Source organism: Scophthalmus maximus, chromosome 19 (assembly GCF_022379125.1).
Source record: "Scophthalmus maximus strain ysfricsl-2021 chromosome 19, ASM2237912v1, whole genome shotgun sequence".
Classification (NCBI taxonomy): Eukaryota; Metazoa; Chordata; class Actinopteri; order Pleuronectiformes; family Scophthalmidae; genus Scophthalmus; species Scophthalmus maximus.
The window spans coordinates 13,178,953-13,192,321 of record NC_061533.1 but is presented as its reverse complement, the minus strand read 5'-3'; the positions used below and the strand labels follow the sequence as shown (position 1 = coordinate 13,192,321).

The 13,369-nt window shown below is 42.8% G+C and overlaps 2 protein-coding genes across 5 annotated transcripts; one reads left to right on the top strand and one right to left on the bottom strand.

The window, feature by feature from the left end:
- Positions 1-95: 95 nt before the first annotated feature.
- usp30 (ubiquitin specific peptidase 30) lies at positions 96-5,529 on the bottom strand. Of its 3 annotated transcripts, XM_035639066.2 has the most exons (13): positions 5,399-5,495; positions 4,520-4,629; positions 4,155-4,328; positions 3,954-4,057; positions 3,746-3,844; positions 3,472-3,517; positions 3,291-3,385; positions 3,145-3,204; positions 2,972-3,058; positions 2,703-2,783; positions 2,181-2,403; positions 1,983-2,091; positions 96-1,437 (listed from the first exon to the last, which is right to left on the bottom strand). In XM_035639066.2, exons 1-13 carry the CDS (start codon positions 5,467-5,469, stop codon positions 1,158-1,160), a joined length of 1,539 nt encoding a protein of 512 aa, XP_035494959.1. In that variant the 5' UTR covers positions 5,470-5,495; the 3' UTR covers positions 96-1,157. The 3 variants fall into 3 exon arrangements, with proteins under 3 accessions (XP_035494959.1, XP_035494957.1, XP_035494958.1); XM_035639064.2 differs by having other exon boundaries at positions 3,472-3,844; positions 5,399-5,529; XM_035639065.2 differs by lacking the exon at positions 5,399-5,495 and adding an exon at positions 5,190-5,368 and having other exon boundaries at positions 3,472-3,844.
- Positions 5,530-6,303: 774 nt separating this feature from the next.
- Positions 6,304-13,329, top strand: svopa (SV2 related protein a). Of its 2 annotated transcripts, XR_007030163.1 has the most exons (17): positions 6,304-6,616; positions 7,835-7,992; positions 8,077-8,162; positions 8,257-8,355; positions 8,831-8,902; positions 9,083-9,207; positions 9,292-9,355; positions 9,530-9,655; positions 9,763-9,891; positions 10,007-10,080; positions 10,225-10,301; positions 10,717-10,821; positions 11,222-11,333; positions 11,422-11,503; positions 11,653-11,742; positions 11,837-12,102; positions 12,256-13,329. XR_007030163.1 is itself a non-coding variant. In XM_035639067.2 (16 exons), the coding sequence occupies exons 1-16, from the start codon at positions 6,582-6,584 to the stop codon at positions 12,047-12,049; spliced, it is 1,647 nt and encodes a 548-aa protein (XP_035494960.1). In that variant the 5' UTR covers positions 6,304-6,581; the 3' UTR covers positions 12,050-13,329. The 2 variants fall into 2 exon arrangements, 1 of the variants encoding a protein (XP_035494960.1); XM_035639067.2 differs by having other exon boundaries at positions 11,837-13,329.
- The last annotated feature ends 40 nt before the right edge of the window (positions 13,330-13,369 follow it).

Sequence of the window (13,369 nt, the reverse complement as noted above, 5' to 3'; positions counted from 1 at the left end):
ATACTAGATCTTCACCATGTTTACTGACAGACAATATCTGCTGTCTCAAAACTTGCATACAATTATCAAGCTTTAATAAATAAAAATCATGAATGCACATTAGTTATGCTTTTTTTAATACCTGAAAACAATCACCTTTACACAAAGACACAATCTCAAATGAATATACAATAGTGCAAATCGCAAACAGGCCATTTCTCACTTTGTTGGTTTGGTGGGGAAAGAAGTGGCAGTTATCATTTACAGAGTTAAAAAAATATTCAGGATAACTTGCCCAAAAAAACCTGCAGTCATAGTCTGGCTTTATAAACCAATGCCAGATTATTATCAATCTGTCAAACATCTACGCCGTGCCAAACAGCTCAGATACATCATGCATTCAAGAAGAGATCCTATCTCATCTTCACATCAGTCGCAGCCGTCATGGTTTCACGTGTTATAACCCCTGCACATTAAAGACAACATGGCACTTTCACCTCAACTGTGCAGCTCTGCAAGTCATGACAGTGTAAGGATTTTTGGATATATAGAAAAATATCAACTGCTTATGACCTGTCGATCCATTACAGACAATGTACGCTGCTGGGAATGATTAGGGCAAATCAGATTAGACAATATAGAACCAGAGTTAAGGAATTACCTTTTTGACTTTTCATAATATCTAACAAGTAAAATCTGCATGAAGTCCCAATAAGATACTTCTGTTGAGTTGATTCAACATGTCCGACGGCCTCAACAAAAAAATAACACTATAAACTTCACATATGAACAATGTGTTGCAAGGCTTTTACCTTAGAAGCCACTGTATTATCAGGTGTTGGTCGGGTTTTTTTTTGTCCTGTATTAGCCACAGTGTTACATGACAGAAACTGTTACACGTGTCAAAGATATCTGACTTAAGATCCAGCAGGTCATCTTTGGGATTAACTGCATCCTACTCTGGATCAGAGCAGTAGGCAAAGTGTCTACAAATGGAATCAGAATCAAAAATCGTCATACATGATCTTCCGACATGGTGCTTTGATCCGATGATGCAAAATGATCTCTACAATAACTCTAGATCGGCTTTCCTCTCTGGTCTCAAAGTCATAATCCGCCTGCTGATGACGGCGCTGTAACCGTCACTGTGACAGTTTGACAGGGAAGCCAGAAGTCCGTCAGGCTTTGAGGTTGTATGCTTCTGGTTGCTCCTCTGAGCGCAGAGCGAGGTTCAGCCTTCGGACTCTCTCGTAGAAGAGCATGTAAGCGTTGGAGGACAGAACCTCGTGCAGGCTGGCTTTTCGTACCGAGTCGTCCGACATCCAGAGCCACTGTGAGGTGAAGGCTCGAGCAGCGAGAGGTGAGGAGGGGCTACGGCGGTACGTGACGAAATGTCCCGAGTGCATGTCGCCGTGGTGAACCAGCACAGCCGTGAGCTGGAAAAGGTACTCTGTAGAACTGGAAGGAAAGACAGCACGATCAAAAACATATACAGATGGAAAAAAACAACACAAGTAGTGAGGTGTTAGGCCAACGTGAGCCAGCAAGCTGATAGCAGGCGACAGAAGGTCACAGCGTATTATTTATTCATAAATTATTTCCATACCAACCGAACCATTCAGGCTCCCTGGTTCCACATAATATACCATATATACACATTGTTGTTGTTTTTTAAACTTTATTTCTGCATATCAGAATTCTTTCATGGTCTGCGAACTTCTGATTAAGAGTTGAAGTGAGCGTTGAGAAAAGAAAGGAAGGAAGGAGCCACAGACAAATGCACATGTGAATCTATCATGGCTGTGTGACGGCACACACAGCCGTCTGGCATATTCTCTTGAAAATGATCAGATGACAAACATAAAAAGTCACCCGTCTGTAAAATAGCCGTCAGTTACAAAGATACACAAAGGCAGCCATGATGACCTCCACAACATAAACCAACATGATGCATGAGTTCCTTCTATTGTTGCACCGTGATGAACTGCCTCTGTGAAGGTTACCTGTAGTCATACGTGAGGCTGAGCTGCGGGTTCACACCAGGAGAGTGAAGAAATAAAGACGAACAGGTCCCATTAGAAAAAGGGTTGTTGTTGTTATGATGCTCTGCATCTGGAAAACGAAATGCAACAATTGTTCAATTCATGACGAAAAAAAAATGATATCAGAAGGATAGTACAGAGTTGACAAATCCAATATACCTGCGCCATTTGTGATGGGCTTTTTAATGACATCATCTGAGTTTTCTGCTTCCTTGGGCTTCGGCGCACACGTGAGCCGCTTACTTCTCTGAGTGGAAACGTCGTGTTTGTAGCGGTCCATTGATAGATACTCTGTGAACTGCACATGCTCCTGTCTTTTGATGGGGGTTCCCTCACTGGACCACGTCAGTCTTTGTAAATGGATGCAGAGGCACTGGGGGAGCTAGGGGCAGGAGGACAACATCAGACACATAAGTTTGCTAAAAAGACAAAATAGTACATAAAACTTTATATTCTGAAGGCACTTTTGAATATCTAGAGAACAGACTTCAGCCAAAACTTAGGGGTGAAGTTACACATTAAGAAATAAGGGGAAGTGTTGATCTACCGAACGTTTTACGGTTACATTTTCTAAATTGCATAAAAACAAGCTCTTGCTGTGAATGCATTTTCTAAGCAGGGATTAACATTGGCTATTAAAATTTATATCATGATGACATTATCAATACAACTGAGTGTTACCTTTCCCAGTTTGAGCTGTTTAACAAATGTTGTCCTCTGACTTTCAGGAACTTGGCCTTTGACTGTGGTCTTTTGTTGAAGCTGAGGAGAAATGATCCAAAACATGGATTAAACGAAATCTGCAAAATATGTCTTACAAAGAAACATATAAACACTTCTGATGTAAAATATACCAGTCACATGAATGTGTTTCCTGTCTATGGTTTTCTGTGTATGACTTATTCAATCAAACGATGACAGGCTAGGCACTGACACTGTGGTGAATGTACCCTGGTGCAGTTTTCACACTCCACTTCTTTGATGGTTTCTGAGGAGATGAAATGCTGAAGACACTGATCGAGAGAGATGAGTCGACCCTAAGGACAAATACAGGTCAAATTATCCCAAACAAAGCAACAAAAACAACATAATAACATTTAATAGACGCGTTATTTTTGCTTACCCACTGAGGTAAAGGGATGGACAGGGAGAGACTCTCAAATGAGTCATACCGCACCGGACTCTGTAAAAACAAACAAAGCAGTGAATCCAAATCACCCCACACACAAACTATTTTTTATTCACTTTACTGGCTGGAAACAAACTCACTTGTTGTTCACAGCGCTTGCACGACATGTTGCTCGTTAAACGCCCATGAAAAGGATGTGGAAACTTCCATGGACTTGTTATTGGATGAAGTGGGGCTGCAAAACAAGAAACTAATACAGTTAAAATATATTTTTGTGGTCTGATATTCTATGCGCCATGATTCCTTTCTGTCCTTTCTTACCTCGACTTCTGCAGGTCATAGTTTTCGCAACTTGATCAGGCAGACTCTGGTATAAAATAAACACATACACACAGAATAGCAGGGAGCGCTGTGCCAACTCAACAACACTTGCTATGGTTAAGACTGACTGATATTTTAAAAAGGTATAGGAGGCAGATTTGGGGTAAAATATATGCACTGAACTGGACGACAAAACACACTGGAATAACGTACAGCGCAACAGAGATGAGTGTGCAGTTTTAGGGGTGATGGAAGTCAGGAGATGATAACTTGCCTCGAGGGACTGTATGTCAAACAAGTGAGTGACTTTGGGTTGACGATCCCGTTCCTCTTCCAGAGAAGATGTAAGGACATGGAAGAGTTCATGTGCATCCTTGAGGAGATAAAACAATACAAAGACAAAACTGTTGAGACAATAATATAACACTGCATCATATATATTACATTACAACAGCAAGATGACCAACAGCAAGATGACCAACCTGCTCTTCAAAAGAACTAATGTGCCACCGGTACAGTCTGAGAACATCCAGGAGGCATCCGGCATCAAGAACATCTTCCTCCCCAGGTTCATCACTGGACAGAGCTGTCGGTGCACAAACAGCCTCCATGTCAAAAATATAAATGAACACTGAGTCTCCACTACGCTCTAGTGATTGATCTGACGGACTCCTTGAATGTACCTCTGAGCAGCTGAAGCAGCGTGCTGGACAGCTGGTTGTCTTTGCCTGACTGGGTTGTAGGTGACCCTGAAAACTCCTCCAGCCATCTGATGAAAGACGGACATGCTGCCAAACCCTGGAGCAAAGAGTTCAGGAAGCAGGTGTTGCCCAAGTTCAACAGACCAGGAACCATACCTGAAAGAAAACACACGTCAGATACAGGTTTACAACCAATCTCCTTCATATAATCTGTGTATTACACCGGCAAACCAAATCTTAGATTACATTCATTAAGCAAACGCTTTTGTCCAAAGCAACTTACAATAAGTGCATTCAACCATGCAGGTATATTACTCAAAAGCGCAAGAATTAATACGTGATCTTACCTCTCTTTCTCTTCTTTCGCTCTGTTATTGGGCCCCACAAAACGTATACTCCAGCTGCAATCGCAGCAGCTACCCCACCGATGAAACCCCAGTTTTTAATCATCTTGTTTCTGAAAAGACAGTAAACACGGACGTCAAATTAAAGGAACAAAAATTTTAAATCAGGTTCAAGGATCTTAGTTATATGTTGGGGCACTATGCGCCATCAGCACAACGGAAGTGGACCATGGTATTGATTCTACAGTCTGGAGGGATGAACACCACTCTTCGAAAACATATTCCCACATTTGATTCACATTATTTCCATACGCATCAAACCATTGAGTGACCCCCCCCCATGTGCCCTATGGACGGGGGGTATTCTCCATCCTATTTCTCCACTCGTTTTTTAAGGTTTTTCCCTTTCATTTTTTCTGTATGACTATGAAGCACAACTGCACTGGACGGAGAAGAGTAAAAGAGAAGAGACGGGTGAAAACAACAGGAGAAGCAGGAAGGCGCCGAGTAAACAGTGTGTAACGTCATGACCCCCCCGACACCTAATCGATGAGTGACCGTGAAGCCGCTCGTACCACCGTTAGCTTACCGCTTAGCTTACCGACACAAACCGAGGTCAGGCTGCCCTCGGTAAACTATGTCGCTTCCACGAGTCAAGTACTCAAGCTGTTACCTTGAAATAGGTGTAAAGAAGCGTCATGGCTACGTGTGTCCGTCAGCGGGTCGAGTTACAGTAACACTGACTCCCTGCCTCAGTCTGTCTGTCTGCGCATGTTGCACTTTAGGTCCAACGTGCGGCGACGTCGTGACCCACTTTTACCCACTGCCCCGCGCCACCGACTTAAGCCTCCGTCGGTAGTTTGCCAGGCGGAGGGGTTTTACCTGGCTACGGGTCCAGTGCCAAGGAACTCTCCGACGAGCTTATCGGAGGTCTGTGGTCTGCACCTCAACATCCTGCTCTCATGGCGGAACTGTCGACGGCGGCGGCGTGTTTCAGCACGGACCCACGGACGAGCGTGCGGATGTGTCCACAGTGCGCTCCGGCTCCGGGGGAGTTTGTTTTGTTGCGCACACATTTTTGAAGTCACGTCTTATAACACATCCACGAGTCAGGTGCTGCAGCAAATCTCTCAAGCCAACCAGACCAAACCATGTGTTTGTTCTTCAAAAACGAAATGTTTTGCTCTCAATGAAGGAAAGTTTGTCGTGATTGTTTCTAGATTTCTACATTTTATTTTTAGTTCTAAACGTAATTTCACTCCCCAATTTCTTTAATGATTTAATAAAACAACGAAATCATCTCATGACAAAAAGGCGTTCGAGGCTTAATCTAACAGTCCAGTAACAGTCCACCTACAAGTTGTTGAAATAGCCCATTGACTCAACAACCCCCGAATTATTTCATCCATTGTTGAAATAAACGTCATGTACTGTCTAGTTTATCTCACGGGCGTCTACGTGCCTTTGTTTTCAAATTATGTAATAATAATTTAAATAATTAAACACGTCTAAAGCCATATTTATTGAAATATTAATGTATAGACTGGCAACAGACAAGGAAGCCCTAAACAACTCGAGGATACAAATATTTTTAATCAGCAGTCCTTTCATAATATTTAAAATTCACAATAATTTTTTTGTATTAAATCGTGTCCAATGTTGTTCTAATGCATTTCTTAACCTAAAGTACTTTGGATTGTATCTGCGTTTGAAATGTGTTACATGACCTCCTTTGTGTTTTGGGGGAAATGGCAATTTTGAGTGATCATCTCCAATCTGATGATGTATTAACATACATTTACAGGACGGGACTGGGTTATACATATGATCAAATTGTCAGAGAAAAGAGGTCCACTTAGTCCCATCCCTGCCCGGGTCTCTCTGTCCTCCCGAGCTCGCCTCGTCTCGTCTCCACGCTCACGGTCGTGTCGTCGAGTGCGCTGACTCGCGCACGGCGGCCTCTCATTGGCTGTCGGCGGACACCGGAGCTGGTCGCTCTCCTCGGTGCTGAACGCGCTGCTCGTCGTGGTAATGTGAACGGCGATGAGGCCAAACACACACCAACATGGACGATGATCTGTTCCAACTGAGACAGCTGCCGTGAGTAAAACAAACAAACAACAACAACAACAACAACAACAACACCACCACACAGCCTGCAACACTAACGCGTTTCGCCGCTGCTCGGTCCATTCATTTTTAAGCCTTGACAGCACGTTTGTCCGACGCGACGCCCTCTGACAGCTTCGCATCGTGTTGATTCGATTAGCTCGCAGGACCACAAGCAGCCAGGCATTCCTTCAAAGCAGCAGCAGTCACTCCATTACAACATCTACCAGGTGTGTCGTCTGAGGCATGCTGAGATTTTTTTTTAAAAAGAAAGGAAAAAAGAAACAACCTCGCCGTGTTCAGACAACCACCTTGTGGTGCAGTTTGTTTACAATCGCAGCGTTTCCCTTTTTTATGAATACACAGGAAGCAGCTTCGCTGTGATTTTTGGGCTGATAAGTTTCCCATCATAACTTGTAATTGTGTTTGCCGTGATGACTCAGTAGCCAACGTCGTTTGTTTCAACCCTGCTGCGTTAAGCTCAAGGTTGTACCCATCCACATCCAGCCTGCCCGTCCATGTCCCACAGACTGTTCACATAATGATTTCTTATCCTTTTGAAGATAAAATGGAAATGATGACATGTCGTCAAAATGAAATCGCTTGTTTGTTACTTTAACCTCTTTCAAGTCTGTTCAAATTTGTAAAATGCAAGAAAAGGTTTTTGAGTGGTTGCTACATTATATGCTCACTTTCATATATTTCTTTCTAAAGCATTTGACAATGAAAACTATAGTATGTTGCAGTGAAAGACAGACATTCCTGCACATCTCACAAACTCGTCTGCAGCAATACTCCTTGTTGGAAGTGGGCTGTTGTTGTGTGATTACAGTGATTAGACATCGCTGGCAAGTTCTCCTGTAGCGTTTCGTCCTTTATCAACTAACAATTATCTGCACGTGGGAGAAGATTACACCTTCCATCTGTAGAAAACACACGTTTCCCTGTGTAATTAGGTTTTATATAAGCTTGTCAAGCAGTAAAGAGTGTGCAGAGCTGTCACTTGGCCTAACATGGTTCACCCATAGGATGATATCAACACCCATTCACAAAATCACAGACAGAAAAAGCTCATGTCACCTAGGCAACAGCCTCCGACTCTCAGCATTGCCCTGGTACTAGTCTCCTGGAACTCCGCTGGCCCGTCATTATGTAGATATGTAAATCCTCCCACCTCGGCTTTATGTTTGTTTGTTTGTTTGTTTGTAGTGTTGTCCGCTTCCGTCGCACAGGTGAGAGCACGCGCTCTGAGGACGATGGCGATAACAAAGAACAGATTGGCAGGATTGCCGAGCAGACTGATCTGGAGTCTGTGGCTCTTGCAGATGGAGCTCCAGTACCGCGGGAGTTTGCCAACCCAACTGATGGTACAGTATGCCAGGGCTCCATTTGTCTCAAACATATTGCTCTTACGCTTCTCTAGTAGACCCACAACTTCCTCATTCCTCCAGACACGTTCATGGTAGAAGATGCCGTGGAGGCCATCGGCTTTGGGACATTTCAGTGGAAACTCTCCATTCTCACCGGTCTAGCCTGGGTGAGAACTGTTCTCGAATTCAAAAACATACCCTTTCAAGGAACTGTCAACTACGATTGTTATCTATTTACTTTTCTTGTTTTTTTTTGCTAAGATGGCTGATGCCATGGAGATGATGATCCTTAGCATCCTAGCCCCACAGCTCCACTGTGAATGGAGACTGCCCAGCCTCGAGGTGGCACTGCTTACATCGGTAACGGCTCTCTAATGTCCAGACAGGGCTCTTGCTTACAGTGCCATGTGACTGCCCTGATACTGCAGTTATTGATCAAGACCCCCTCTAGTTTTTTAATGTCTTTAGATGTAATGTGCAATATTTTGATTTGAACGACTATCAAAGCCATATTTACTCTTCTGAGTGTAACATAAATCATTATGCAAACGGTAGTAGTAGCACAGATAAAGGCCTTAAACGGTGCATATATTTTATGAAATCCCTCATTGAGACCCAGAACATTCATTATTCACGAGATGATATTCAAATGAAAATTTCACATTCAGTGTCTTCATGGTGGCTCACACCAAATCAAAAAGCAGTGCTCTTTGCACTGTGAAAATATGGCTAACAGGTTGTGTATTATATCAGCTCTGTGTAGTAAAACTGTAGTGAAGTGCACATTTAAGTAGCTACAATATTCTTTTTTCCCCTCTGTTTTTCGTTGCTACAGGCCGTGTTCATTGGGATGATGATCAGTTCCTCTCTTTGGGGAAACATATCCGACAAATATGGCAGAAAGACAGTGAGTTCTAATGACACTTCTATTTGACATGAAGTTGATTTAGATTTCTGTTTGACCTTGCAGGTGTTCAAAGTTTAACTTCTCTGTTTCTGGAAGAAAGTGATCAATATCGGATACTGTACTGTATGTGGTGAAACAGCTAATTCAGCAACTTGTTATGAATTTACCATATGTCCACAGGGTCTGAAGATGAGCGTGTTGTGGACAATGTTCTATGGCCTGATGAGTGCATTTGCACCTGTTTATGGGTGGATCCTTGTCCTCCGTGCGCTGGTGGGCTTTGGCATTGGAGGAGCCCCACAGTCGTGAGTAACTCTTATTTTTCTCTCTAAAACAACGCTATAATTATTTATTTGAGTTTGGATTAACAGCAAAATGTCCATCCTAAGGGTGACACTGTATTCTGAATTTCTGCCTATGAAGTCAAGAGCCACATGCATCTTGCTGATTGAGGTATGGACCACCCTGTACTACTATCTCACCCAACTATCATCCACCTAGGCATTGCGTTAATGTCATCCAGAAAACATGAAATCACCTACATTGTGTTACTACCAATATTTGATCTAATTTGACACTAAATCACTATTTCTTTGACAACTTGCGCTACCTGCTGCTGCTCTGTAGATCTTTTGGGCCCTTGGCACTGTGTTTGAGGTCCTCTTAGCGATCCTGGTGATGCCCACTCTGGGCTGGCGCTGGCTGCTCGGCCTCTCTACCATTCCTCTCTTTATCTTTGCCTCATTATGTTTTGTGAGTATGGTGTTATCAGTCTTGACATGTTTTACAATATGTAAGCACAAAAAATTACAGCTTGATGATCCGACGCGTCTGTTTTTCTTGGGTGGTGGTTGGAACAGTGGCTACCCGAGAGCGCTCGATACGACGTGCTGACAGGAAACCAGGAAAAGGCTCTGGCCACGCTGAAGCGCATTGCCACAGAGAACGGAGCTCCCATGCCACTAGGAAAACTAATTGCTGCCAGACAGGTGCAGTCTGTCTGTTTCTGCAGACCACAAATGCTTTGAACAGAATTCTACAATGACCAGCTATTTTGTTTGTAAATCTGTGCATTGAAGGTTTTATGTCTCCTAATTCAAATAGGAGGATCGTGGGAAGTTTCAAGACTTATTTTCATCACACTTCCGTGGGACCACAATTCTGCTGTGGTTTATTTGGTAAATTGAATGAAAGAAAATGCCAAGCAGTCATATCCTCATTCACTGTTAACTGATTTCCGTTTCTCAACACCTTCCATTCTATACATGAATCTGGGTTATATTGCGAATTTCCATTGTTTCATTATGTGTCTGTCTCCTCAGGTTTGCAAATGCCTTCTCCTACTATGGACTGGTGCTCCTGACCACAGAGCTGTTTCAGGAAGGGGGCGCATGTGGAAGTGAGTCAGAGCTCCTCAGAAACCAATGCACGCACACACGCACGCACGCACACACACACGCACACGTGACTAATATCATCTACATTTATTCAAACGGAATGTGGGATCAATAGACATCAAATTAATCATGCTTCCTGAAGTCAATGAAAGTATAACATTGCAAATATTTTGTCAAAACAAGAAATGTTCAGATGCAGTTCATCACAATGACAATGTCTCACAGGAACAGTTAATGGAACTGAGCCATCTTTAATGCTGCCATATTCCACCTCCACTTTTGCTGATATGACAGATTTATGCTGTGAAAAAACCTACATGCTGTATGAATGCCCTTTTCTGTGTACACAGTGTTCTTGTCATACAGTCATAGTTCGAGCGAAAAACACAGCTGTTTGTTGTGTTGTACCCCCCCTAGTGTCCAAAGGTAATAAGATGGAGCTCCGATGCAGCTTGGAGTGTAAATATCTGAACTCGGATGACTATAAAGACCTACTGTGGACGACGCTATCTGAATTCCCAGGTATACGCTACTGAATTCAATGTTTCAATCATAATTCTAGTTATGATTGGTGCCTGGTGTTTCGCTGTACTGTAATTACAGTGGTTGAAAGGAGCACTGCTGTACTTCTGTTTTACAATGCAATTTTTTTTTAGAGCATTTGGATGAAATTAGATTATTTGGTACTCACTACAGGTACCAAGTAAAATCATATTAATAATAATGTAAATAGGTCATTCTCGAAGATGACACTTTCACAAACATTCAGCTTGAGTGTGTCAGGGCCCTGGGGGCGTATTAGAGCCATAACTTAACAAAAGACAACATTAATTTGATCAATTACAACAAATGAGAGGTCAAACCAGTTTTTACATTTCGCAAAAATGCAAGTAAAGTAACTGGTCGTGTTTTTGTTGCACAGGACTGCTGGTGACACTGTGGGCTATTGATCGTCTGGGGAGGAGGATGACCATGGCGTTGTGTTTCCTAGTCTTCTCTCTGTGCATTATTCCACTCTATGGTTGTGTTGGGAGGTAAAGTGGGCCATTGACCAATTTTTAAAACAGTAGTTGAATTCTTGACCCCATGTTCATTCAACTGGTATTGGTTGATCTCTTGCAGAGTTTCCATGACAGTGTTAATATTCATCGCCAGAGCCTTCATTTCCGGAGGGTTCCAGGCTGCATATGTGTACACTCCAGAGGTTAGACATCCAATTAGAGAGCTTGTATGTTTTTTGCTTGTACTGTATAAAATGCAAACAGTTATAGCAGCTCAGGTCAGATCAATAGCTGAGTAAAGAGCCAGAATCTGAGCAAGGCCGCCTCCTCAGCGTTTTCTTAAACTCTGCAGGTGTACCCAACAGCAACCAGGGCTTTAGGCCTGGGGACAAGCAGTGGCATGGCAAGAGTTGGTGCCCTCATCACACCTTTTGTTGCACAGGTATCACCCAGCTTATAGTTTTCTCATTTGAATACAGAACAGAATGAGAAAGAGAAAATAAGATAATTGTTTGACTCCGTGCCTCATGCTGCAGGTGATGCTGGAGTCCTCCGTGTATCTGGCTCTCTCCGTGTACTGCTGCTGCTGCCTCCTAGCTGCCATCGCCTCCTGTGCACTGCCAATTGAGACGACAGGCCGAGGCATGCAGGAGTCCAGCCACCGTGAGTGGGGCCAGGAGATGACGGGCCGGGCCTCTTCGCGCAGCCCAGGGGGAATCCCTCACTCCAACTCAGGCTCCCAGAGCTGAGGACATCCCAGCTGGGGAACACCCGAATCATCACCACAGAGGAAAAAAAAGAGGCAAGGAGAGGCGAGAAAGCTAACAAAGCTTCCCGTGTCCATCTCCCTATGAGCCTACGAGCCAGGCAGCACAATATTTTCTACATGTCACTGTAATTATAGTCTTCAACCGCCATTGTTGTCACAATTTTTCCACTGTATAACTGCACACAGGGTGACTGGAAAGACCGAATGACCTGAACAAGCGCAAGAACGAATGCCGGGGACGACAGGAAGCCCTCTTTGAACAAGTGAGAATTCAAATAGTTCGAACAAAGTATTTGAATCCTGCTTCTCTAATGTAAGAGAAGCAAATGGAAATACTGTAAATGGGGGTGAAAGTGTAAGAGGAGTTTACTTCAAACAACCATCCTTAAAACGACCCATTCGGTTTGTGGCTGAGAGACCGGTTCTTTACCCAATGAAAAAGTTGCATACTGGAAAACATGCGTAGGTGAGAAAGAGCATTATCTTGTGCTCACAAATTGCCTCTTAAAATAAAACTAATCACAAACTCAATTAAAAGTGTGGAGTTACTTCAAGATTCCCTTGTGTCACAGCCGTGAAAGGACATACTGTACAGTAAGTCAACGTCATAATATGTTCTTTTCTTGAGTCAGTATTATTTCACATTTTAACCTGGATGGCATTTGTTTGGCCATTGATTTACAAAAAGCTGACAAATCTGCCAAAGGTTCCAGAGCTTAATAACATTTGGCAGTAGTTAATAGTTAGAGCACAAATGGAACCAGTCCAGAGACCCTGGACTGAATTTGAAGACAACACAATGTAAGTTAACATTGAAGTATTAGGGAACTTACGTCTGAATATGTAAATGACCCAAAATAGTAGTAAATGGTGTTATGATCTATCAACATCTTTCAGACTTTGAGGCTGTGCACTTATAGACCTATACAACCATTTGCAAGGATGTTAATTTCTGTCTTTCTGTAAATATCGTACAATACCTGGTTTAGTTGTTGTCTTTGCTATTGTTTGTAACAAAGGGTGATGTGGAGACAGTTTTCCCAGTGTGATTCTACGAGTAACACAACAATGTTTTGTTTAAAAAAAATTTTTTTTAATTAAATTTAAAAAAAGATTAACTAGCACAGGTCCAGCAAGCTGACTCTTACCTGCCAGAGTTTGACGTAGAGTGCTGCAATAAGTGTCTGTGTGCACAGGTTCTTGTCAGTACACTTGGTGTAAATGTGTATGACACCATAGTAAATCATCTTTCAAAAAGAACAGTGTTGTGTGTTCATGTTGTTATTTATTACTAAAACTA